At 43.5% G+C, this 26,439-nt stretch overlaps 1 protein-coding gene across 3 annotated transcripts in view; it reads left to right on the top strand.

Annotated features, from left to right (window-relative positions):
* Positions 1–26,439, top strand: part of TENM1 (teneurin transmembrane protein 1) — a gene marked incomplete at both ends in the record, with an annotated part of 582,495 nt that overhangs the window by 518,683 nt on the left and 37,373 nt on the right. For all 3 annotated transcript variants that reach the window (XM_079727499.1, XM_079727498.1, XM_079727497.1), the window contains 2 exons: positions 19,649–20,015; positions 21,815–22,325. In XM_079727499.1, coding sequence (XP_079583625.1) covers positions 19,649–20,015; positions 21,815–22,325 — 878 coding nt within the window. The remainder of the gene's footprint in view (positions 1–19,648; positions 20,016–21,814; positions 22,326–26,439) is intronic.

Raw genomic sequence — 26,439 nt, 5'->3', positions numbered from 1 at the left:
GTTTCTTGAGGTAGGATTGTATTGCTATAAACTGTCCTCTTAGAACTGCTTTTGCTGCATCCCATATGTTATGGGTTGTTGTGTTTTCACTGTCATTTGTTTCTAGGTATTTTTTGATGTCCTCTTTGATTTCATCAGTGATCTCTTGGTTATTAAGTAGTGTATTGTTTAGCCTCCATGTGTTTGTATTTTTCACAGATTTTTTACTGCAATTGATATCTAGTCTCATAGCGCTGTGGTTGGAAAAGATACTTGATATGATTTCAATTTTCTTAAATTTACTGAGGCTTGATTTGTGACCCAAGATATGATCTCTCCTGGAGAATGTTCCCTGAGCACTTGAGAAGAAAGTGTATTCTGTTCTTTTTGGATGGAATGTCCTATAAATATCAATTAAGTCCATCTTATTTAATGTATCATTTAAAGCTTGTGTTTCCTTATTTATTTTCATTTTGGATGATCTGTCCATTGGTGAAAGTGGGGTGTTAAAGTCCCCTACTATGAGTGTGTTACTGTCGATTTCCCCTTTTATGGCTGTTAGTATTTGCCTTATGTATTGAGGTGCTCCTATGTTGGGTGCATAAATATTTACAATTGTTATATCTTCTTCTTGGATTGGTCCCTTGATCATTATGCAGTGTCCTTCTTTGTCTCTTGTAACAGTCTTTATTTTAAAGTCTATTTTGTCTGATATGATAATTACTACTCCAGCTTTCTTTTGATTTCTATTTGCATAGAATATCTTTTTCCATGCCCTCACTTTCAGTCTGTATGTGTCCCTAGGTCTGAAGTGGGTCTCTTGTAGACAGCATATATACGGGTCTTGTTTTTGCATCCATTCAGCCAGTCTATGTCTTTTGGTGGGAGCATTTAATCCATTTACATTTAAGGTAGTTATCTATATCTATGTTCCTATTACCGTTTTCTTAATTGTTTGGGGTTTGTTATTGTAGTTCTTTTCCTTCTCTTGTGTTTCCTTCCTACAGAAGTTCCTTTAGCTTTTGTTGTAAACTGGTTTGGTGGTGCTGAATTCTCTTAGCTTTTGCTTGTCTGTAAAGGTTTTAATTTCTCAGTCGAATCTGAATGAGATCCTTGCTGGGTAGCATAATCTTAGTTGTAGGTTTTTCCCTTTCATCACTTTAAATATGTTCTGCCATTCCCTTCTGGCTTGCAGAGTTTCTGCTGAAAGATCAGCTGTTAACCTTGTGGGGATTCCCTTGTATGTTATTTGTTGTTTTTCCCTTGCTGCTTTTTATATTTTTTTCTTTGTATTTAATTTTTGATAGCTTGATTAATATGTGTCTTGGCATGTTTCTCCTTGGATTTATCCTGTATGGGACCCCCTGTGCTTCCTGGTATTGATTGACTATTTCCTTTCTCATATTAGGGAAGTTTTCAACTATAATCTCTTCAAATATTTTCTCAGTCCCTTTCTTTTTCTCTTTTTCTCCTGGGACTCCTATAATTCTAATGTTGGTGTGTTTAATGTTGTCCCAGAGGTCTCTGAGACTGTCCTCAATTCTTTTCATTCTTTTTTCTTTACTCTGCTCTGCAGTACTTATTTCCACTATTTTATCTTCCAGGTCACTTATCTGTTCTTCTGCCTCAGTTATCCTGCCATTGATTCCTTCTAGAGAATTTTTAATTTCATTTATTGTGTTGTTCATCATTGTTTGTTTGCTCTTTAGTTCTTCTGGTACTTTGTTATACATTTCTTGTATTTTCTCCATTCTATTTCCAAGATTTTGGATCATCTTTACTATCATTACTCTGAATTCTTTTTCAGGTAGACTGACTATTTCCTCTTCATTTGTTTGGTCTGGTGGGTTTTTACCTTACTCCTGCATCTGCTGTGTGTTCCTCTGTCTTCCAATTTTGCTTAACTTACTGTGTTTGGGGTCTCCTTTTCATGGGCTACAGGTTCGTAGTTCCCATTGTTTAGGATATCTGCCGCCAGTGGCTAAGATTGGTTCAGTGGGTTGTGTAGGCTTCCTGGTGGAGGGAACTGATGCCTGTGTTCTGGTGGATGAGGCTGGATCTTGTCTTTCTGGTGGGCAGGACCGCATCCGGTGTGTGTTTTGGGGTGTCTGTGACTTTATGAGTTTAGGCAGCCTCTCTGCCAATGGGTGGGGTTGTGTTCCTGTCTTGCTAGTTTTTTAGCATAGGGTGTCCAGCACTGTAGTTTGGTGGTCGCTGAGTGGAGCTGGGTCTTGGCGTTGAGATGGAGATCTGTGGGAGGGCTTTTGCCATTTGATATTGCATGGAGCCAGGAGGTCTCTGGTGGACCAATGTCCTGAACTCGGCTCTCCCACCTCAGAGGCACAGGGCTGACACCCGGCTGGAGCACGAAGACCCTGTCAGCCACACAGCCAGGTATGTGGGGGAGTTTCTTGCCTTTTGGGAGGTCTGAGCTCTTCTGCCAGCCTTCAGTAGGTGTTCTGTAGGAATTGTTCCACATGTAGATGTATTTCTGATGTATTTGTGGGGAGGAAAGTGATCTCTATGTCTTACTCCTCTGCCTCTTGAAGGTCTCTCCCTGTGGCAATATATTTTTTAAAAGTTAAATCGTTTTTGTCTACTTCTTGACCCAAAAGAGGTTTCTCTGTCATTTCCAATTCAGCACTACACTTGGAAAACAGACATTAGAATTTTAGAGCTGGTTAATTATTCCTCCTTATGAGGGCTAATTCAGTAAATGACCCAATTGTTGATTAAGTGTCATCGCTTTTTTTAATGTGAAAGCACTTGGAAAAGTATGAACTGCTTTACAAATATAAGGGATGATGTAAGATGTTAATTGGCATCTTCAGGAAATATTTTCTGTTGATTCATCATACACGTGCTAAAATGGGAAGACACAAGGACAAAATAAGTCTGCAAGGTGTTTATTCTGATTTTGTAATATCTGTGATTGTCAGTCTCTCTTTTAAATGCATTCCTGGATAATGTTATTTATTGCTCATTCAGTCCAGACCTACTCTCCTTGCTCTGTCAAATGCAGGAAAACACCTTCTGGGACTGCAAAGGAGAGCCAAACTTTTCTCTAATCCCTTAATAGAGGGTGCGGGAGACAAAAATCAGGCCTTTAGGGTAGATTCTCCTTCATAATAATATTAATATAAAAAGTCAGTAAAGTTGAATGGTTGGGAAAACAGACCACCTGGATTTGAGTCCCAGCTCCACCACTTGCTAGAAGTGTGTCTCTTGGAAAAATTCCTTATCTGTAAATGGAGATGACAGTGATACTTTTCTCTATAGGGAAGTTGTGAGGATTAAATGAGATAATACTGATATATAAAAAATCACTTAGCAAAGTACCTGGCTCATAAGTGCTCAATAAATTAGGAGGAGGAGCAGCAGCAGCACCAGTAGTAATATTTGACCTTCCATTCACAGAACAGAAAATTGAAGTGATAATTTACAGAACCAAGATATAAAAGGACCAAGAAGTTTGGAACTGCTATAGAAATTGTGTAATCTTCCCTTCCATCCTTTGTACGTAGGGGTACCTTTTGCAGAGAGGCACGCATAAACCTGTATATGAGTTTGATGGGCTGTATCAAGCATATGCTCCAGAGACTGGTCTTAATCTACTGTGACCTTCACAGAATGTTTCATGTGCCTAATGCTGATGTGACGCTCTATCTAGATCACTTAAAGCGTGTTCACTGCAGTCATTGAATGGTGCCCCAAATCCTTCATTTTCTTTGTACTTTCAAGAAGTGTCACGCAGACTGTGGAGCTAGGGTTGGAATGTAGTGTGAGTTTCATACGTCTGTGAATTTGAGATGTATAGATTTTAGATAATCTTCCATCACTTTGAAATCAAGAGGTAAAGAGCAGCTGATTCAGTGGGTGGCCATCCTAGGTGGGTCAATTTCACAAAAAAATTAAATATGAAAGTAGATAAGTAAGATGACAGGGCTTTTCTAGGCCAATACGAAGAATATGACTCTCCCAAGACAAAACAGAGGCTCCCAGCTAAGTGGAAAATCAAAAGGAAAGAAGTTATGAGGCTAATATATTCATAATAAGAAAGAGAGCAGTGTCCTAAAATTTTTGAAGCAAGTTTAGTCTATGAGTTGCTTTGTCTTTTTCTTTTTTTTTAATCAAGATATTCAGGTTCCAAGCATGTCAATCAGTTTTAAAAAGTCTAATGTATAAAAACCCAAATTTAACAAAATTATAAACTGGGAGAAGCATTACAATAAAATTACCCACAGAGTTTCTTTCTTTCTTTTTTTTTTGGCTGTGTTGGGGTCTTCATTGCTGCGCGCAGGCTTTCTCTAGTTGTGGTGAGCTGGGGCTACTCTTTGTTGCAGTGCGCGGGCTTCTCATTGCGGTGGCTTCTCTTGTTGCGGAGCACAGGCTCTTGGCGCGTGGGCTGCAGTAGTTGTGGCACGTGGGCTCAGTAGCAGTGGCTCTCAGGCTCTAGAGTGCAAGCTCAGTAGTTGTGGCGCACGGGCTTAGCTGCTCTGCAGCATGTGGGATCCTTCCAGACCAGGACTCGAACCCATGTCCCCTGCATTGGCAGGCGAATTCTTAACCACTGTGCCACCAGGGAAGTCCCAGAGTTTCTTTAAATATCAATCATTTCCCTTCTCCAAATTCATTCAAACTCTTTTTCTTTTAACTGCACTTTTTAGGCCTACATCTCTTAGGTAAAATCACAATCAGGGTAGAATAGCCTATTACCAACGATATTTGCATTGCTCCCTCCAAAGTGAACGCTCGGTTGTGTATATAAGAAGTGGAGAACAGCAGGCCAACATCTTCAACTCCAGCACATCCAAATTCTGCTGAAATGTCTGCACACAAGCAAATAGCCAGAGTTGTCAGGGGCCTTAAAATAAAAGTCAAGTACCGTGCTCAATTCTATATCGAAAACATAATTTATCACATAAATAAAACTCCCTCAGCAGTGTCCTCTTTCCACACAAAGGACACTGGCATGTTAGCTCTTATTAAAACTATTAAGCACCAGAGGAAGAGCATCTTCAAAGTTCAGGGAGAGTCACAAGATGCAAAGCTTGCAAACTATTTTTGAACCAGTCAGTCTTGCACACATTTTGCCTGGCAGGCGCCATAACCTGAAATAAACCTGGAACTCTCTAAGATGCAGAGGTATCTGGTTGGCAGATTCAGTGGTTAGCATCTAGGGCTTATATGGCCAACATCCTGGGCTAAGTCCGTATGTGAGCCAATTGGCCTAACTATCTTTCAGACTTTATCTTTAAATATAGCCTTACTCTCTGTTAACTGTGGGAGGGGGAAGTGCATGAATCAGTGCCAACCCATATTTATTAAATGGAAACACAATTCAAAGAGAAAGTTCCGTTAGCTGTCATGAGGAGTGTCATCTTTTCATGCAGAAGTTAGTATATTTGTAAAAAGTGAACACAGGAACATATGAAACACTTACCAAGAGGCTACACCTGCTGAGAGGTGTTTGTCTTGAGATACATAAGAAAAACAGGTGTTCATTTGATCCGCCTCAGAATACACTCCCCATTCCAAATCGAGGGGAAAAGGATTCTGAAGGAGCAATCCTAATTTCTGACAAGGAGACTAGCAAGAGAAAATATAAAAGACATTTAGTAGTAAACGCCCATTGTGTTATTATTTAATAAGTAAATTCTAAGCACACAGGAACTATTGTCATGGGTCCACCTTATGAATCATTCAGTACAGAATTCTTTCTCCAAAAGACATATGGGAGAGTGGCATGATCCACTATGAAATCATCCTCAAAAATCACAAGGGTGAGAAGCTTTTAAACAGTAAGGACATCAACATGGCAGTGCCAGAGAGTCAGAGAAGCTCTGGTTAAAGTCAATCACAGCCAACTTCATTAAAGTCCACACACAGCGGATTTATTTTATGTGGCTATTTTCTGGACATGGCAGCTTCACAGGCCAGTAGATACACCGAGGATGCTACTGACTAATAAATTCTCTCAGTACGAGATAGTTCTTTGCTGGTTCTGGTTCACTTTTACTAGTTTTCTATTACCACTGCCCTGCAGTGGGTATTGCTCTTCCTTTGTCGTTGTATATGGGTTGATGCTGTGAATCTCAGTGAAGATCCAGTCAGAAAAACAGAAATTAGTTATTTTAACAGAGAGAGATTTAATATAGGGAATGGGCTGCACAGGTGTTAGAGGGTTGCAAGAAAAGAGATAGTATCTGCAGGAGGCAGTCACCACCTCTAGGGCTGGGGAAACAAAAGAAAGGGGTTGGACTTGTCAGAACCTAGAGAGGTGGAGGATTCGATCCATCGAAGTGGGACCTACTCCTCTGAGAAGAGGATGCCAGTCAGCCTGCTTCCGGTCCCTGAGAGGGAGCATGATGAGACCAATTCTCCGATTACGGAGAGGAGCTGGAAAGTGCAGCCAGCCACTGCCACCAGGATGAAGGGCTACTGTTACAGCAACACTGACTGGAACAGAAAGCAAGCAGGAAGGAGTGAGTGCCTTCTCCCTCCTCTAGGCTTCCAGAATCGCTTTATTTCCCAGATTGTCAGGATGGATCAAAAATCCAGCTGGTAAAAAAAAGAAATGTAGTTTGCAGAGTCCCAGGCCCAGTATCACAAAGCAGTGTCTTTATTTTATTTTATTTTATTTTTGTGGTACGCGAGCCTCTCACTGTTGTGGCCTCTCCACTGCGGAGCACAGGCTCTGGACGCGCAGGCTCAGCGGCCATGGCTCACGGGCCCAGCCGCTCTGCGGCATGTGGGATCTTCCCGGACCGGGGCGCAAACCCGTGTCCCCTGCATCGGCAGGCGGACTCTCAACCACTGCGCCACCAGGGAAGCCCTTTATTTATTTTTTTCAATTTTATTTTATTTATTTTTATACAGCACGTTCTTATCAGTTATCTATTTTATACATATTAGTGTATATATGTCAATCCCAGTCTCCCAATTCATCCCACGCACCCACCCCCCGCCGCTTTCCCCACTTGGTGTCCATACGTTTGTTTCTCTACATCTGTGTCTCTAGTTCTGCCCTGCAAACCAGTTCATCCAAAGCAGTGTCTTTAAAGGGGTGAGTCTGTAGCTGGGAGACAACAGCTCACTAACACACTGTGCAATGAGGTGTTGGATTTCCATGTCATTGTTGCTGCCGGAGTCACTCACATATGCTTACGGTTTGGATGAAATGTTAATTAGAGTGGACTGTTTGCCACAGAGGATTTCATCATTACTGAATCCATAAGAAGCTGTTATGGGGAGACCTCAACCAGAGCTGCTCAGTTTGTTTGCTAGAGTGATTCTGACTCCCCGCTTGTTGAAGCTCGGGTACTCAACATGCATCACCATTTTTTGCTTTTGTTCAGGCTCAAGTCCGTAGCCTGCCTGCTTCCTTAAATGATTCTGTACACATGATAAGTGGTCAGGTGGCCAGTCTCCAGAGTTCTAGAAGCACGAAGCCTGAGCTGGGCCATCTGTTGAGGATGTGCTGTTTTGTATTACACACAGGGAAGTGGTGGGCAAAACCCGGAAGTGCACTGGAGGCCTAATGAAAATAAGACCAGTTAAATCTTCCCTCTAAATGTTCATTAGGCCATCTGTTCTTATTAGTGTTCTTATCATTTGGAAACATTACAGAGTTAAGATGAGACACAATCTGTGGTGGACTTCTAGTCTAACTTGAAATAAACTTTTGAGTAGAGCAATCATGACTTGTGACATTTCTCTTCCCACTTAGAACCCTGCCCACTTCTAAAGATCTCCATGGCGAAATTTTTTAATAGTTCCTTCCTGAAATATTATACCGGAAAACAGGGTTAGCAGTAGCTACAGAAATGAAAACATAATCTCAGAGTGGCTGATCAATGAAATCAGAACATTTCATAAAAGCAGTGCAGTCATACTTCTGGCCTGTAAATTGCTTTAGGTGCCAAAGGGAATTGGAAGCTTGGTCTATCCTGTCGAGCCAATACTATAATATTAACAACCTGCAACAGACAAGTTTCTGCAACTGCTCAACAGGAAGAAACGCTACCAAATGATTCCGGGGCCTTCTTCAAATTCCCTGGCTCCTACGCAGGCAAAGCCTTGGCTCTCAACAAGAGCCCCACCCGCTACTGCATGAAGACCCACAGTGGTCTTCTCTTTACTCCAAATTCTCTCAGAATGCATGGTCTCATCACCTGGTCTCACATTGGATTTCGTGTTACCTTGGAGTGTTCTCTGGTCATCTCCCCTTCTGTATGTGTATCTTCCACAGTGCTGGCTATACACTGGGAATTTAAGAAATACATGTAAAATTAAATTGAAATAGAGACACAAAAGAAAAAGCAAAAAGACAGTAAAACTTTCATGTTCCTCTCCCCACCCGCAAAAGTGCTGAAAGTGTTAAGTTCTTTGATTGTAATGATAAAGCCCAAGATACAGAGAGATACAAATAGTAAATCGGCAAGTAGTGTCATGTACAATATGTTCTTACAATAACAATCAAATTTACAAACAAATTAGCTGTGGAGTCTGAAGGACATTCTGTAGTTTTCACACTGGGCCTTCATCTCCTGCTGATAGATGACTTTGACTGTAAATTGAAAACTGGAAGTGGTTAAACATTCTGTGTATTCACAAGTGCCATTTCCAAAATTGAGGCTTCGGAGAGGAGATGCAAGAAAGGGTGATGGAAACTCAGAGCAATTATGCCTGTTATGAAGATGAGGTAGTGGCAATTACACAGCAGACTCATACAGAGTGTGTACGTGCTGATTGCTCTGAGGGAGCCTCTGAGAACAAACTTTTATAGCACCCATCAGGCCTTGGGTCTCTAGAGGAAGGAAAGATTTTCAGCCACTCGGTCAGTGTGCTTTTGGACAGAGCTTATGGCCCCAGGAACCATCTTGGAAGGGATATGTGCTTTTTTCTTAATGAGCTTGAATGAAACTCTTATGTAACAGAGTGGTTTCATTCACTGTGTCTTTCCTATTCTCAAGCTTTTTGGTGTCAGGACCCCTTTACACTCCTAAAAATTGTCGGAGACTTCAGAGAGCTTTTCTCTATGTGGGTTTTATCTATTTACCTTATTAGAAAGTAAAAGTGTGAATTTTTTTAAACACAAAGCTATAGTAGCCTCAGACACCCTCTGGAAAACTCCACTATATACTCATAAGAAAGTACAAAAGGCAAATAGTATTAAGAATAATTTTGACCTCACAGACCTCCTTGAAGGAGTCTCAGGGATCCCCGAAGTCTGCAGACCAAAATGGAAATACCATATTTCCTCAATTCTAAGACAGCATGTATTCTAAAACATAGCATCAATTTGATAACTTTAGGTAGTGAGGAGAGATGCTCCATTAAATGTATGCGTTGATTATAAGGCACAACCTCACTTCAGAAAATTTAAAATATGGAAGGGGTAGGAAATACACTTCTTAAGATTGAGGAAATATGGCAACTCCCACTAACCTCAGTGGGTCCCTGGAAACGCAGATTTACTGACTGAAACATGTTGATGAAAATTAGTTTTTCTTAGAGCTAATTTGTGTTTTACAATTTTTAAAATGCATTCATGGACTGAAGATGTTACAGTCAGTGAGGCACTAATGTTTTCATTCAATAGACACTTGCCAACTGTAATACCAGATACTGGAAATACAAAAATGAATGAGACCTCATTCCTGCCCTTGAGGACTCACAGACCTAATAGAAGACAAAGGCAGGCAAACAAATATTTATAGTATAATGGAGAAGCATTGGATCTGAATGAGTCATGGACCTGGAAGAACAGCTTGAAGTACCCAAAGATGGAGCCCTGGGTGTTCAGGAATGCTTGAGGTTAATCACTAAGTTTAAGCAATTAGTCATCCTCATAACAAAGGGCTGCCCTAGTGGACTTTGGCACATGTGTCAGTCTCTTTGGGACATTAATTTATGTCAATTTAATTTAATTTTGCAAACACTTTATTTTAATTTATCCAGAGATGTAAACCTAGAAATTTGTTAGACCGGATTGACCATATTGGTATAGTCAGTAGCGCCAGTCAAAAACAAAGCCTAACAGAACATTTTCTTGGTTGTGATTGGATTCAGCTGAGAATAATAGAGCCCCTTCCCCCTGCCCCCCCCAACACACACACCAGTGATATAAGCAAGATAGCAGCCAGACTAGTATAGTCCAGGACTGGATGGCAGTTCCACGAGGTCGTCTGGGACCCAGGCTCCTATAATTCTGCCCTGCCCACCTGGCACAGAACTTCCATTTTCATGGCCACCTCATGGCCTAAGACATCTGCTAAAATTCCCACCACTTATATCCATATTGCATACTGGAAGAAAGGGCAAAAAGAGGCTCCTTCCAGTTGGGTCAGCTCTCCTTAAGCAGCATCAATTTAAAAGTGTGGATACTTCCACACCTCCTCTTACATCTTATTGCCTTGAACTTTATCACATGGCTACAGATAACTGCAAATCAGGCTGGAATGTCTTCAGTTCTAGACAGCAGTATGCCCAAATTTTAAGATTAGTGCACTAAAGGAGGAGGAAGGAGTGGAAGAATGGTAGGGTATGTCTAGAACTAGTAGTCACTGCCGCAGGCATCTTAGTAACCACAAGTTCAGCATTTTGTTTTGACCCTGATACTGTCTGAGCGTCTTCAAATTTCTAAAAGCCATCTGGAAAAAGTTTGGTTTGGGGCACTTGGAAAGCACAATGATACTTTTCAGAGTGATGGTTCCTATTGATCTTCCTTTTAAAAAGTAAATTATTGCAAGGTGAAACATGCCGGCTCTGCTTTGGGGGGTTTTTTGTTTGTTTGTTTTGATTTGCTTTGTTTCCTCAACTTCCAAAATGTTTTTGAAACATTGGGATAGGTGTGATTTAATCTGTAGGCTCTGCAGCAAAATGATTCTAAAGATCAGTGCAATTGTAGCTCTTGATTAGATTGATCCTGGCTATTCATCTGCAATGAATAATGTGACTTACGTGTCAGTTATTCTGATTGGGCAGCCGTGGACACAGACCAGGCTGACACATTTGACCAAAGGTTGAGGGGTTCCTCAGACTCTCCAGCCATTATTCAGAGAAACACAAGAATGTGGATCTGAGATAATGGGAAATAATTTGCCGGTTGACGAGTCCGTGTCGTCTTAGTGTATTTCATCTTCTAATAATTTCCACTTTTTAAAAGCAAGATCAATAAGGGCCATCACTCTCAAAGGTGTCATCCTGCTTTCCGACTGCAGAAAACCAAACTTTCTCCAAACGGTTTTTTCCCTCTTTTATAAATTTGAAGAAGCTCAGACAGTATCAGTGTCAAGAAACGAGAAGGCCATTTGCAAACTGACAGAAAGTGATGCTAACAGTCTGCAGTTGTCAGCTTTTAGAAGCATGGGGAAGTCTAACATGGAGTTGGCAGAACAGCTGGCAGAGAGCACTGCGTCCCGTCACTGCATCTTCCCCCAGGTTGGCGTACTACAGAAGCGATAATCATACGCTTCCTGGAAATTCCTGCCTAAGAGGCCTCAGAGATCAAAAGCAAACAGTCACTTTTCAGATGAGCCACAAGGCTGGAAATGTACTAAAGGAGGGAGATGAGAAGTGTCCTGTTTAGGATAGGGAGACAGGGCCGTTTGGGAAACAGCTGGTTTCTTCAGCACAGTTGAACTTGGGGAAAAGAAGTTATTAGCACTTGGTAGCAATGGCAAAATATAGTAACAGTCATGATGTGTTTCTGAGGCTTTTCCATGAAAAGTAATTTCTTAAAATAGATGGAGTGGAACAGAAGTAGTCTACTGCTCTGTGTCACTAGCAACACCCTGTATCTATTAGAAAAGGAAGGAAATGAAGTCAGCCAAAGGTTGTCAATTACATGAGGGCAGGGCCTAGTCTGTCTTGGTTAGAGCTGGCTCCTTAATGCCTAGCATAATGCCTAAAATGGGATACAGAGCCACTTATTGGCAGAAGAAAGGAAAATGAAGTAGCATGTTCTACACTTGGAACTGCACCAAGAGTACTGTTACAAATAACAGTGGGGAATCCAAGTAATAAGCTGAAATATTAGCCATGAAATTGGCTGACAAATGTATGTGAAATAATATATCCCAATATAAGCCAAATGTTTCTTGGAGGACACATAGCTTAAAAGGACTCTCAAGCAATGGAATAAATGAACAAGGAGGGCATGGCTGGTGACAGAGAAGCAAGGGAAACCTTGAAAGAGCATGACGATGTGACTGCACTTAAGAGTTCATGACGGGCTTCCCTGGTGGCGCAGTGGTTGAGAGTCCGTTTACCGATGCAGGGGACACGGGTTCATGCCCCAGTCCGGGAAGATCCCACATTCCGCGGAGCTGCTGGGCCCGTGAGCTATGGCCGCTGAGCCTGCACATCCGGAGCCTGTGCTCCGCAACGGGAAAGGCTACAGCAGTGAGAAGCCCGCGTACCGCAAAAGAAAGAAAGAAAAAAAAAAGAGTTCATGAAAGGGGGCTTCCCTGGTGGCGCAGTGGTTGAGAGTCCGCCTGCCAATGCAGGGGACGCGGGTTCATGCCCCGGTCCGGGAAGATCCCACATGATGCAGAGTGGCTGGGCCCGTGAGCCATGGCCACTGAGCCTGCGCGTCCGGAGCCTGTGCTCCGCAACAGGAGAGGCCACAGCAGTGAGAGGCCCGCGTACCGAAAAAAAAAAAAAAAAAAGAGTTCATGAGAGGGACTTCCCTGGCGGTCCAGTGGTTAGGACTCTGCACTTCCATTTCAGGGGGCACAGGTTCGATCCCTGGTTGGGGAACTAAGATCCCACAAGCCGTGAGGCACAGCCAAAAAAAAAAAAAAAAAATCAAATAAGGGTTCATGAGATAGCCAAGGAATAGAACATGTCTGTAGTCAGACAGGAATGAGAAGAAATACAGGCATGTTCCATAATAAAAAGTAGCCTTTGCAGAGCTCTTTCTGTGTACCAGGCACTGTGCTAAGTGCTTTATGTAGATTTTTTTTGTATAATTCCTATAATAAATTTTTGAGAAGGTATTATTACTATACCCAATTTCTAGATAAGTAAACTGAGGCTCAGAGAGGTTAACTGATTTGCTCCAAGGTCACAGAGTTAGCAAATAACAAAATTTTGAACCCAGGAAGTCTTAACTCTGAAGCCTGAGCTCCTAACCACTTCCTTCTACTACATCTGAGCCTTTTTCTACAGAGAGAGTATATAGCTTCCATCAGATTCTCAAAGGGCTTTGTAAATCCAAAAAAGTATGAGAAACAGTGTAGCAGACTCTAAGCCCATGAAGGCAGGGACTATATCTGAATCAGCACTCGGATATTTGCGAGAGGGGTGGAGGGACAGCTATGTTAACGTGTGAATGTACTGGTGAGGATCTGGCCTCCAAATTGATTCTCCTGCATGAGTCTGGTCTCCCTCCAGCCTGCTCCCCAAACTGCAGCCTAAGTAATCTTTCTAAAGCCCTAGTCTGACCATGTCAACCCCCAACTTTAAAGATCTTCATTGACTCCTCAACACCCTCAGTTCAAGTCTAAAGTCCTTAGCCTACACAGCCCTTCATGGCTTAATGCAGCGGTTCTCAACAAGGGACAGTTTTCCCCTTAGGGGACATTTGGTAATGTCTGGAGACATTTTTGGTTGTCACAGCTCAAGGGAAGGTGCTACTTGCATTTAGTGAATAAAGGCCAGAGACGCTGCTAAATATCTTGTACTGCACAGGACAGGCCCCACAACAAAGAATCATCTGGTCCCAAGTGACAATAGTGCCTCAGTGGAGAGACTTAAAATTAGTCCTCGGCAAACACTGAAACTTCATTTACCACCACTACCTACCCTACTTACGCTCCAGCAACCCCAGACTGCGGTGAGCTCCACACTCCCATATGGTTTCGTGCTTCTGTGCTTTTGTTCATTCTTTTCCCTCTGCTGAGATCACTCTTCCCACCTTGCTTTTTCTCAGTACCTTTGCTTCATCCTTCAAGATTAAGTTTACATTTCTCTTCTAGGAGTATTGCCCCAAACTTCCTCCTCTGTGTTCCCATGTCATCCTGGGCACGTGTCTATCGTGTCACTTAACCACGTGATATTGAAATGACCTGTTTCTGTATCTGCCTTCTGTCACTTGACCGTGAACTCATAAAGGGCAGGGACCTTTTTTATTTACCTTTATAATAGTGCCTGAGACAGAGTAGGCACCACAAAGCATTGAACTGAAAGATAACAAATGACAGAGAGAAAGACAAATCACTCAACTCCTAATGAGCTTTGACCTTCGCAGCAACAACAACAAAAAAAGGTTGAAATCAACCTTTAGGTTGAATCTAACCAGGTAAAGGGGAGGCCAGACTTGGTGAGGAGAGCGTGAAGAAACCTGTCCACTCTTCTAGGTGAGGAATCAGACGGCATAGAGGCGAAGAGCAGACATCTGAAAATGGGGATATTGATAGTTACTTTCTCAAGTGATTGCTCTAAGCATATAAAGTAATAATCCATGTAAAGAGCCTCATACATAGGAAGCACTCAATAAACAGTAGTTACTTTTATTAAAGGCTCAGATGAGTGGGCCTGTAATTTTATAGATGTTATTGATTAGGACCAGTTCAAAGGAAGGGGCAGCACCTATTTATATTTAAAAAGTAGGTCAATTAAAAAATTTTTTTTTTTTTTTTGCGGTACGCGGGCCTCTCACTGTTATGGCCTCTCCCGTTGCGGAGCACAGGCTCCGGACGCGCAGGCGCAGCGGCCATGGCTCACGGGCCCAGCCGCTCCGCGGCACGTGGGATCTTCCCGGACCGGGGCACAAACCCGCGTCCCCTGCATCGGCAGGCGGACTCTCCACCACTGCGCCACCAGGGAAGCCCCTAAAGAAAAATATTAAGGCAATAATAGTGCAAGTGGTGGACAGCTAAGGCAAAGTTCATGAAGCTGTTATGTGGACACCTGCAGTCTGGGAAAAGGAGCTGAAAAGGAACTATATTGAATGGTGACTGGACTAGGTTCCTTCTAGCGCTAAAGGTTTATGACTTTGAGAGCATTTTTCATGTTAATACCATTTGCTGTCCCATACTTTGTCCAGGCACTGGGCTCAGTAAGTACCTTGCCTCCTTATCACAATTAATCCACGCAATATCTCTGAAAAGTAGATAGACTATCATTAGCTTCTTTTCCTTATTGCAGATGAAGAAATCAGAGACTCATAGAAGATACCTCATTTGCCTAGGGTTACACAGTAGTATGGGAAGGAACCAGCCTCCGTTTACAAATTATGGTCTGTGTCTACAGTGTGAGATAACTGAGGAATTTTCTAGTTTAATCTAATCAAGGGCTCATATTTAGATACTGCTGTTACACGTGGATTTTCCCCGATAGGATTCTGTTGCTTTATAAACTACTACTTAGGTCAAAATCAGCTGGCTCTTTAAACCAGCCATGGGACTGGCTGACCTGAGAGCCAAGTGCCTTCAAGGCAGATTTTCAATTAGCAAAGGAAGACATGTTGCTGTCAAGGCTTGACATCCAGACCAAGAGCCCCTTTCTGCCCTGGGTTATTTCTCAGGGAAGGTTGTTGGGAGATGGGCACATTCTACCAGCTGGCGGCTACACCAGTGACCTTTAATGCTAGTTTAGCTTGAATACGTTTTGACATTTCAAGCAAATTAATGTATTTTTACAAGGTGGGGCGATGACCACAAATTAGGCCAAATGGTTTGCCTGCAGACCGGGTTACTGTGCAAAGATTCTCCCACCACCCCCAAAAGAAATGTTTATTTCTCTCCACCTGGATAAATGCCAACAGCCCTCAGGGGTTACGTTAGCCCCACCTCAGTAGTCTATAATTCTGGGGTCTCTCTGCAACTAACAGATGCTAATTCTGACAGCCGGAATGAGCACAAAGACTCCAATCCGCATGTTACGTTGTGTGTTATGGAAATGCCTTGGTATAAAGCACCAGTTCCTTGAAAAATTACGTGGAAAAGGGAGTATCTAACATGAGAAGCAGATAGAAGGAACTAACAACCTACGAGAGGTGAAAAGATCAAATTTCTGAAAAGACAGACCCTAGACTACTAAGTAGCCACACATCTTTCATCTGAGGCGTTTTCAGAGACAAATCAAATGGGAATTAAAGGGATTCTGTGTAGCTCGTACAGAAAGTGTCTCAGAAGCACAGAGGCCACTTTAGTCACAGGAAACTGCCAGAGGGTGACTTATTTGATGGAACAGAAAACAAACAGACACAATAGCTGGTGTATTTTTGAGGCAATTTTAAACCTAATAAACATGACACCAATAGTGTTGACTTAAATCAGCTTGGGCGAGTTGGAGAATTTAACAGCTCATCTTCCAACTACCAGCCTTTGTCTCAGAGGCAGCCTTGACAGCAGAGAACAGAGTCCAAAACATGTCCTTCTCTGACTTCTGCCAGGTGTGTGCCGTCCCCGGCCTCTGCCCCGGCCTCAGCTCTCAGAGTGGGGATAATTAGAACGTCATTTCTGCCAGCTTTGTTTTTTCTGGGTCACTGACTTCAGACTTGATCAAAATACGAGTGTTGGACTGAAATCAATTGGTTTCCTCTTCCTCAGCCAGCCCCAGCTTATTTCCTGGGGGACTGTGCTCCAGAGGCCCAGCGTGCACAGACAGCTTCTGTAGCAGCCTGATGGTGTGTATAGAGGTCCAGAGTGAGGGCTGTGGAGGGGTCCACAGCGCAGGCGCTCCGTCTCCCTGCTCTCCCTCTCCGTGGCAGGGCGCTGACATGCAAGGGCCTCAGACAGACGTGCTGAGGCACACATCACAGCAAACTGCTCTGGGAGCTGTTAAGGCTGGTGTTTAATGTTTATCCAATGGCCTCAGTCTGAAAGGCTCTGTAGAACATGCATAACAGAAGCTCAGCTTTATACTCCATTAGCATTCAAATTCCTAGCTGTCCAGAGGCATATGGTACTGACCAGAGAAGGCCAGCCTATGTCGAGGCTGAGGGCATGTAGAGCCAGGAGGACAGGTTGAGGCTGCTGGGTGTCTGGGAGAGACACTCAGAGACAGGGGGCAAAGAGTCCCAAGTGGTACAAGAGGGGAGGTCAAAGACAACCTTTGTCTTCTTTATAACATCACCAGTTGCCCTCCATTAAGAGACAGAATTAGAGAGAAGGGCTTTATCTCAGACTGGCCTTTGTCCACTTCATTACTGAGTGGAAGGCCTCTTCCAACCTGGAAATAGTGGGCCTCAGAACGCAATGATAGCATATATCTTGTTTTCAGACTTTGGGATTCAATGAGAAAAACAAAGCTTTCCTCGGGCTTTCACTCAAGGCAAAAAGAATTGCAGCTACATTACTGTTACTATCTTGGCCAGGAATGGGGCAGACTCTTCTGCCTTTGCTTAGCCATAAGAGAAGAGAAATAAAGTACAGAATAAGTGAGTGGTGGAGTCGAGAGTGCACGTAACATAGTTCTCTGAGAAGTGCCCGGTGATAAATAGCAGCTGTCGAGGAAATGTCAGGGTAGGCATTGGGCTGACTCCTGTGTCGAGAAAGGAACTAGAGTAGATCCGTGTTTGCTTGGCCTGTGTGTCCCAGTACCCAGCACAGCACTTGGCACCAGCACGCCAGACACACACACACACACACACACACACACACACACACACACACACACACACCAGTCCTTTCGCTTCTAACTCCTTGATGTGTCTCAAATCCATCTACTTCTCTCCACCCCCACTGTCGCCAACCTAATTCAGGCCACCATCATCCCTCACCTGAACCACTGCAGGAGCCTCTTAACTAGCGGCCTGTCTCCCACCTCACCTCCTCCTCCAATGTGATCTCAACAGCAGACAGTGTGATCCCTCTAGAACCCAAATATGATTATGTCACATCCCTACTTAAAGCCATCAGAATAAAACTGGACATGTACATCTCTCCATTACCTGGTGTATTAGTCTGCTGGGGCTACCACAACGAAACACTGCAGACCAGGTGGCTTTAACAAGAGAAAGTGATACTCTCATAGTTCTGGAGGCGGGAAGTTCAAGATCAAGGTGTCGGCAGGTTTGTCTTCTCCTGAGATCTTTCTTCTTGGCTTGCAGACGCCCATCCTCTTACTGTGTCCTCACATGGGCTTTTCTCTGTGCATACACATTCCTGGTATTTCCTTCTTCTTTTTTTTTTTTGTGGTACGCGGGCCTCTCACTGTTGTGGCCTCTCCTGTTGTGGAGCACAGGCTCCAGACGCGCAGGCTCAGCGGCCATGGCTCACGGGCCCAGCTGCTCCACGGCGTGTGAGATCTTCCCGGACCAGGGCACGAACCCGTGTCCCCTGCATCAGCAGGCGGACTCTCAACCACTGCGCCACCAGGGAAGCCCTCCCTCTTCTTATAAGGACCTGAGAGCCCCACCCTTATGACCTCATTTAACCTTTATTACCTCTGTCAAGGCCTCATCTCCAAATACAGTCACATTAGAGGTTAGACTTCAGCATATGAATTTAGGGGGGCACAATTCAGTCCTGATTCCTAGCCACTGTCTACCTCCTGATTCTCACCAATCACCTCTCCCATCACTCAGCCTGTATTAGCCTTACTGGATTGTTTGTAGTATCTGGATGGGCCATACTGTCTCTAATCTCTGAACCTTTACCCATGCTGCTCCCTCTCCCTGGATTGCCCTCAACTCTGCTGCTTGCCATTTCCACCCCATTCCTCTCCTACTGGTCATTGCAGACCCTATTTGGGTACCACCTTCTCTGGAAATACCCTGCCTCCTGATTCCTAGTCTGGGTAAAGAGCTCTCACGTCCTCTCTGCTGCATCCTTCTCATGACATGGAGAGTAATTGCCTGATGGCTCTCCAAGGGTTCTTGTAGACCATGAGGCATTCGAAGACAGAAGCTGTGTCATTTTGGAGATCTTTTGAATGCCCAAAGCCTAGCACAAGGCTTAGCACTGAGAAGGTGCTCAGCAAACATCCAATGAAAGAACAAACCAACCTGTTTCTTTGCTGAGGAAAGAAGGATATGGAGTGAACCAGGCCAAGCCACATGAGCAGTGCATTACAACCTAGGATTCCAAATCCCCAGCTGATGAACTGTACCTGAGTATTCCACAAGACAGATGCTAGGTCTGTGCCAATGAAAGGTCCTGTCCCAAAAGGTTGCTGATAGAGTAAAATCGGGTTTCTCTAGCACTCTGTTGTCCAGATGCCTCTAAGACTTTGCTGTTCCATGCATCTACAGAGCAGTGAGAGAGATTTGCATCTCATAGTGCCACAGAAGCCCTAGAGCAGTGGTCCTCAAACTTTATTGTGCTTCAGAATCACGTGGAGGACTTGTTAAAACATGGCTGGCTGGGCTCCAACTCCAGAGTTTCTGATTCAATAAGTCTAGGTTGGGACGTGAGAATTTGCATTTCTAACTGGTTCTCAGGTGATGCTCTTGCTGCTGGTCCAGAGAGCACACTCTGAGAAGGATCCTTCTGGAATTATAGCAGCAAATGATTCACATTATGTTGGAAATGGCATAAATGGTAAATGTGTTTACCAGAGCACTTAATCAACTGTCCTTCCGAACTTTGCCAGATAACACCAACATTGCTGAAATTCATGAGACAGGGAACCAATAAACCAATTTTTCTTTCAAGGTAAAACGGCCCCAGAAAGATATTGTAACCTAATGGTGTGTGTTCTGTTCTTTTTGCAGGTGCGATTAGAGTGGCCAACAGACCTTGCAGTCAATCCCTTGGACAATTCATTGTATGTCTTGGATAACAACATTGTGCTTCAAATTTCTGAGAACAGGCGAGTGCGGATCATTGCAGGGCGCCCCATTCACTGCCAGGTGCCAGGCATCGATCATTTCTTGGTCAGCAAGGTAGCAATTCACTCCACTCTGGAGTCGGCAAGGGCCATCAGCGTCTCCCACAGCGGGCTGCTCTTCATAGCTGAAACAGACGAGAGGAAAGTAAACCGCATTCAGCAAGTTACCACCAATGGCGAGATCTCCATCATGGCTGGTGCCCCCACTGACTGTGACTGCAAAATTGATCCCAACTGTGACTGTTTTTCAGGTATGACCTTTTTAGCAATTCAGCAGCTCCCCCTCTCTGTTTTCAAAAGAAAAACGTGCATCAGAAAAGTCAAAAAAAGAAGAAAAGTATTACTTGTAAACATTGGTGTGAGGCAGTGGAGAAAGCAATGGATTGGGGGTCAGACCGCTTAGTATCTTGTCCTTGTTCTGCAACTGACTCACTGAGTGACCCTAGGAAAGCCATAAAACCCCTTCATGACTCACTTCATCTGCTAAGTAGAGAGACCACGTGTCTCAGTTATATCACCTTGCTGTTTTGAAGATAAACTAGTATAATAAAAGTTTTGGTACTCTAAGAAGCTAAGACCACTCTACAAATGTAAGATCATGATATTATTTGTACTTTGGAGAAAGGGAAGCTAGGTAAAACCTACATTTACTGATTTAGCTAAGGAAAAAATTACTTCCAATAAGTGACTGGTTTCCAGATTAACAATGTGTGCTATTTGAAACCCAAAGGGACTAGAAGCAGACTGCTTTCAGGATACAAGGACAAAATTAAATCTCACAATGGAGGGTTCTCAGGACATCAGTCTCCTACTTACACTGGTTTTCTTTTATATATATAGATTTATTTATTAATTTATTTATTTTTGGCTGCGCTGGGTCTTTGTTGCTGTGCGCGGGCTTTCTCTAGTTGCAGCCAGCAGGGGCTGCTCTTTGTTGTGTTGCGCGGGCTTCTCACTGCGGTGGCCTCTCTTGTTGCGGAGCACGGGCTCTAGGCGTGCGGGCTTCAATAACGGTGGCGCATGGGCTCAGTAGTTGTGGCTCGTGGGCTCTAGAGCGCAGGCTAAGTAGTTGTGGCGCACGGGCTTAGTTGCTCTGCGGCATGTGGGATCTTCCTGGACCAGGGCTCGAACCCGTGTCCCCTGCATTGGCAGGCAGATTCTTATTAACCACCGCACCGCCAGGGAAGCCCACACTGTTTTTTTTTTAATCCAAAATTTTCTCCATAACCAATAGTGCCCTTTACTTCCAATTGAAATAGGGGGGAAAAAAGAGCCTTTTCTCCAAATCACGGAGTGGATATTCCAGACAGTAAACAGACCTGTAAATGTCAATAGATGCATTTATTGCTGGTACGTGGACATCCCTCCATGCTGCATGCAGTCCTATTAAACCGCTCATCCACGCCCAAATGGTTCTTTTAACCTTTACCTTTCCTTGGGACAGAGGAATCAAGAGTGAGCAACTTGGTCAATATGACTTTTGATTGATATTTCCAATGTTTTCCTAGACAACTAGTTTTATAGTTATTTTGCTAATTGGTATCTTTCTTTCAAGGCAAAACTGGAATGTTTATTCCAGTTATCAAATTTGATGTACTGAATCATTGTCGCACTTGCAGACTTAGTGTACTTTGACAATGTGACAATGAAAGTTAACAGAAGAAAGGTGTCTGGGCACAGTAGGACTGGAAAGCCCTGAGGTAGATGCTGTGAGCATGGACAGGCGTAAGTCTCTGGCTAGGTCTGGGGTGGCTGTCATCATTTGCTGTTTTTGTATCTTTCAATGCAATAGATACAGAAGAGCAGGATTGACGATTTCACAAAACTGGTGTTAACTGAGAGAATTGCATCTCACTGTTTATCTTTAGTGGCACTGACTCAAGAATTGTGAATAATGGGTTTCAAATATCCAGCTGGGGCATGTGGAGAATGTTGGTTCACTGATTGTTCCCTTTAAAATGATTCTTGATGCACAGCGATTTCTGTATATGGTATGTTTGTATAAATGCTTGTGACCACAACTATTAACATCAGGGTCTTTCTCCCACAGGTGATGGTGGCTATGCCAAAGATGCAAAGATGAAAGCCCCTTCCTCCTTAGCAGTGTCACCTGATGGTACCCTCTACGTGGCAGACCTTGGGAATGTTCGAATTCGTACCATTAGCAGGAACCAAGCCCACTTGAATGACATGAACCTTTATGAGATTGCATCACCTGCTGATCAGGAACTGTACCAGTTCACTGTCAATGGAACCCACCTGCACACCTTGAACTTGATAACGAGGGACTATGTGTATAATTTCACCTATAATGCCGAAGGTGACTTGGGTGCGATTACCAGCAACAACGGCAATTCTGTGCACATTCGCCGAGACGCAAGCGGGATGCCCCTTTGGCTTGTGGTGCCTGGCGGGCAGGTGTACTGGCTGACCATAAGCAGCAACGGAGTCCTGAAAAGAGTGTCAGCCCAAGGCTACAATCTGGCCTTGATGACCTATCCAGGGAACACAGGGCTTCTGGCTACCAAAAGTAACGAAAATGGATGGACAACCGTTTATGAGTAAGTTTCAAATTCTCAACATGGGGTTTGTTAGGTTTGCATTTGCAATTGTATTACAGTGGGAAAATGACTTAGTAATTGCTGAGTGTTGCATGCTATTTTCTCCTAACAGCCACAATAAAAAAAAAAAAATAAGTCAAGGAGAAAATTTTACCCAACTCCTAGGCTTTGAACCCATTTCTCCAGAGCACTTTTGCAGGGCATAATAATAAAACCATAGGCTGAATGAAGAATCAAGCGTGGCACTGCATGAGACAAGAATGAGGCGGAAGTCCATGTGCTCGAGAAATTTACAGCATAGCTGGGAAAACAAGGGAAAATTAAATGACAAAACTAGAAAATAGTTCTAAAGTAGCAAAGAAGCAGTGTAGTTTAACTAGTATTTATTGATCCCTGTGGGGTTTAATGAATGAATGAATGTGTGTGCAGCCCAGCCCAACTCAGTTTAAGTTGTGAAATGACGTGGGGCAAATGCTGAAACAGGAGAAGCTGCACTCCACTGGCTGCTTCTGGGAAATGTGGAGTCAAAAGCTTCAGTACAGTCCTGCGCCCTCCCCCCAGTTTCCCTGCACAAGGCAAAGACTCCAATACATTTGGGTATTCACAGACCGGATCTGTGATAACTTTGTTTAACTGGGAATTAACAGAAGGTGTGTCTGACGGCAGGCTACTAGGAGGTGTCCTGTCATGGAAATAGAGACCACTGTCCTTGCCTTTTAAGGCTGGACAATGTTATTTGCAAGTCAACCCATTTAGAAAGCTAGTTTGCGAGCACTCGGCAAGCATCTTCCCCATGAAGGGAATTGCTGAATTTTTAACCAGTTTACCAAGTGAAGATAATCCATGGAACTGAACCCAGAGCCTGAAATGGCATTCAAGTTGAGGAACGTGAGAAGCGGAGATACTAAACACGAGGAGTTCCAGGTGTGACTCTTCCGTGAGAATGCAGGGAATATGAAGAGAATAGATCCCACGAAACCCTCCTGAGGAAAGGGACAAAACAGTTGGCCTTCAAGTTTTGGATCATTTCCCAAAGAAATGCCACTTATACAAAAGAGCTGGACAGCTATTTTAGTTTCACTGGGAAAAATGTGTTCAGTTTCTGTTGCAGGTCTTCCTCTATTTCTTGAAAAATTTCTCTTACATCTTAATGAAAGTAATAAAAGCTACTGTTCACTGAGGGTTTACTATGTGCTAGGTCCTAGGGTAGGTGATTTACATAAAGTATTTTGTTTGATCCCCAAAATAACAACATGGGATACGTGCTCCTGGTTTGCCTATTTTATGGATGAGGAAACTGAGGCCCAGCATGGTGAGCTTGTCCTGATTCACAGAGATGTCCAGGATTCAAACTGCAACAGTCTGACTAAAGAGCCCACATTTTGAAATATACTACCCTTAAGAAAGATAAAAGTTCTAATGAGAATTCTTTTTTTCACAAATTCACGCAAGATCACACTGCAGCTGAAATTAGACAAATAACTTTGTGTGCGTGTGTGTGTGGTACACGGGCCTCTCACTGTTGTGGCCTCTCCCGTTGTGGAGCACAGGCTCCGGACGCGCAGGCTCAGCGGCCATGGCTCATGGGCCCAGCCACTCCATGGCATGTGGGATCTTCCCGGACCGGGGCACGAACCCGTGTCCCCTGCATCAGCAGGTGGACTCTCAACCACTGCGCCACCAGGGAAGCCCGACGAATAACTATTTTGAAAGCTAATGGTTAAATTCAGTTAAGCAACAAGAAATGGCAGAATTATTAACTAGTTTTCAAAATAACCAGTTCAACCGTTCACTTATTTACCAATCATCACATTGTACACTTGAAATACATGCAATTTTATTTGTCAGTTATACCTCAATAAAACTAGAGAAAAAAAACCCACAAAATAACCCATTTAACCATTCATTTATTTATTCAACAAATATTTGCTAAGCAGCTAGTATACACCTGGCAGCGTTCTGGTGCTGGGGATATAGCCGTGAACAAGACAGATACAAATCCCTACCTTCATAGTGCTTACATTGTACTGGAGGGAGACAAGTAAAATGCACAGAACTTCAGATGGTGATAAGTTCTGCGAAGGAAATAAAGCAGGGTCAGGGGGAATCAAGATTTGGGAGCAGAAGGGGTTTTTATTTCAGGTTGGGTGGTCAGGGAAGGCCTCACTCAGAAGGTGACATTTGAGTAAAGACCTGTAGGAGGCGAGGGAGTGAGTCGTGTGGGTATCTGGTGGGGAGGAAGGGGGAAAACATTGCAAGCAGAGTGAACAGCAAGTGCAAAGGCCCTGCAGCAGGAACAAATCTGAAATGTTCAAGGAATAGTAAGGCAGCCACTGTGACTGGAGTGGAGTGAACAATCATAGTAGGGAGACAAGATAACGAAGTGGCCAGGGCCACTTCACATAGGGCTTTGCAGGCCTCTGTAAAGACTTTTTGACTCTGAGTAAAAGGTTGGACCACTGGAGAGCTTCAAGTAAAGGAGTGACAGAATCTGCCTTACATTTGTAAATCACTCTGTATTGCAAACAGACTGTATGGTGGAAGTAGAGGAACCTAATGGAGGGAAGGGGCTATTGCAATAATCCAGGCAAAATGGTGACTTAGACCAGGGAGTGAGGGCAGTAAGTGATAATATTCTAAATATATTTTGACAATAGAGCCGTCAGGACTGACAGATGGGATGTGGGGTATGAGGGAAAAAAAGGGTCAGAAATAACTCCAAAGTTTTTGGCCTGAGCAAGTGGGTGTTGGACTTGCCATTTACCAGGATGGGGAAGACCAGGCAAGGAGTAACCTGATGCTGGGTGAGAGTTCAGGGCTGGATATGATCAGTTTAGACGTCCAAGGGAAAATAGCAAGTTGGCAGTTGGATTTATGAGTCTGGAATTGAGGGGAGAGGCTGGACATGTGAAATTTGGAGATCCAGATTTAGCGTCCACTAGTGTTTTGGTTGTGTTTAAAGCCACGAGATCTTCATGGAAAAGTGAGTGTAGTCAAGGAAGAAAAGAGATCTGATGATGGAACCTAGAGCACCCCAACACTGAGTTGAAGACATGAAGAGGAACCAGCAAAAGAGACTGAGAAAGAAAGTCCAGTGAAGTAGGAAGAAAACCAGGAGAGTGGGACGTCCTGGAAGCGAAGTAAAGCAAGGGACACAAGGAAGAAGGAGTGATCAGCCATGTCAAATACTCCTGATAAGTCAAGTAAGATAAGCACGGAGAATGACCGTTCCATCCAACACTGTGGAGATCATTGTTTACCTTCAGTGCTGTGGGCACTGGGGGACAGAAGCTTTAGCAGAGGAGGTTTAAGAGATAATGGATACACACATGTTCATAGCAGTGTTGTTCATAATGGCCAAGAAGTGTAGAGAACCGTGTCCATCAAGTCATGAATAACCAGATGAAATGTGGTACATCCATACAATGCGATATTATTCATTCATGAAAAGGAATGAAGTTCTGGTACATGCTACAGCATGGATGAACCTCAAAGACATTATGCTAACTGAAAGAAGCCAGACACAAAAGGACAAATATTATATAGTTCCGTTTATATGAGATATCTAGAAAAGGCAAATTCATAGAGACCAAGTATAACAGATTAGCAGTGGCCAAGAACTAGGGAGAGGAGTGAATGGGGAGTGACTGCCAGTGAGTACGGGGTTTATTTTGGGGGTGATGGAAAGGTTCTAGAAATAGTGCTGATGGTTGCACATGTTGTGAATGTACTGAAAGCCACGGAATTGTGTACTGTGTACTTTTAAATGGTGACTTTTATGCTATGTTAATTATATTTCAATAATAATAATCATAATAATAAGGAGAGAAACTGGGAGGAGAGTTTGGGGACAGCGAGTAAAGAACTCTTCTGAAGAGCACTGCTGTAACGAGAAGCAGAGAAATTGGAGTCGAGGGGGAACAGAGTAATCAGAAGGAGGTTTTTAAAATGAAAGAAATAATGGTACATTTGTGTGCTGATGAAAATAATCCAATACAGAGGGGAGAACTGATGATGTCAGATAGAGAGCAGGATGTTGTAGTCGGATAGTTTGTGGTCCCGACGGATACTTACAGCAAGCGGAGCCCAGGCCTGTTACCAGGACTCGGCGGGC

The sequence above is a fragment of the Hyperoodon ampullatus genome (assembly GCF_949752795.1).
Source record: "Hyperoodon ampullatus genome assembly, chromosome: X".
Taxonomy (NCBI): domain Eukaryota; kingdom Metazoa; phylum Chordata; class Mammalia; order Artiodactyla; family Ziphiidae; genus Hyperoodon; species Hyperoodon ampullatus.
Note: the sequence above shows the minus strand (reverse complement) of the source record. Positions and strands in the feature narration are given on the sequence as shown.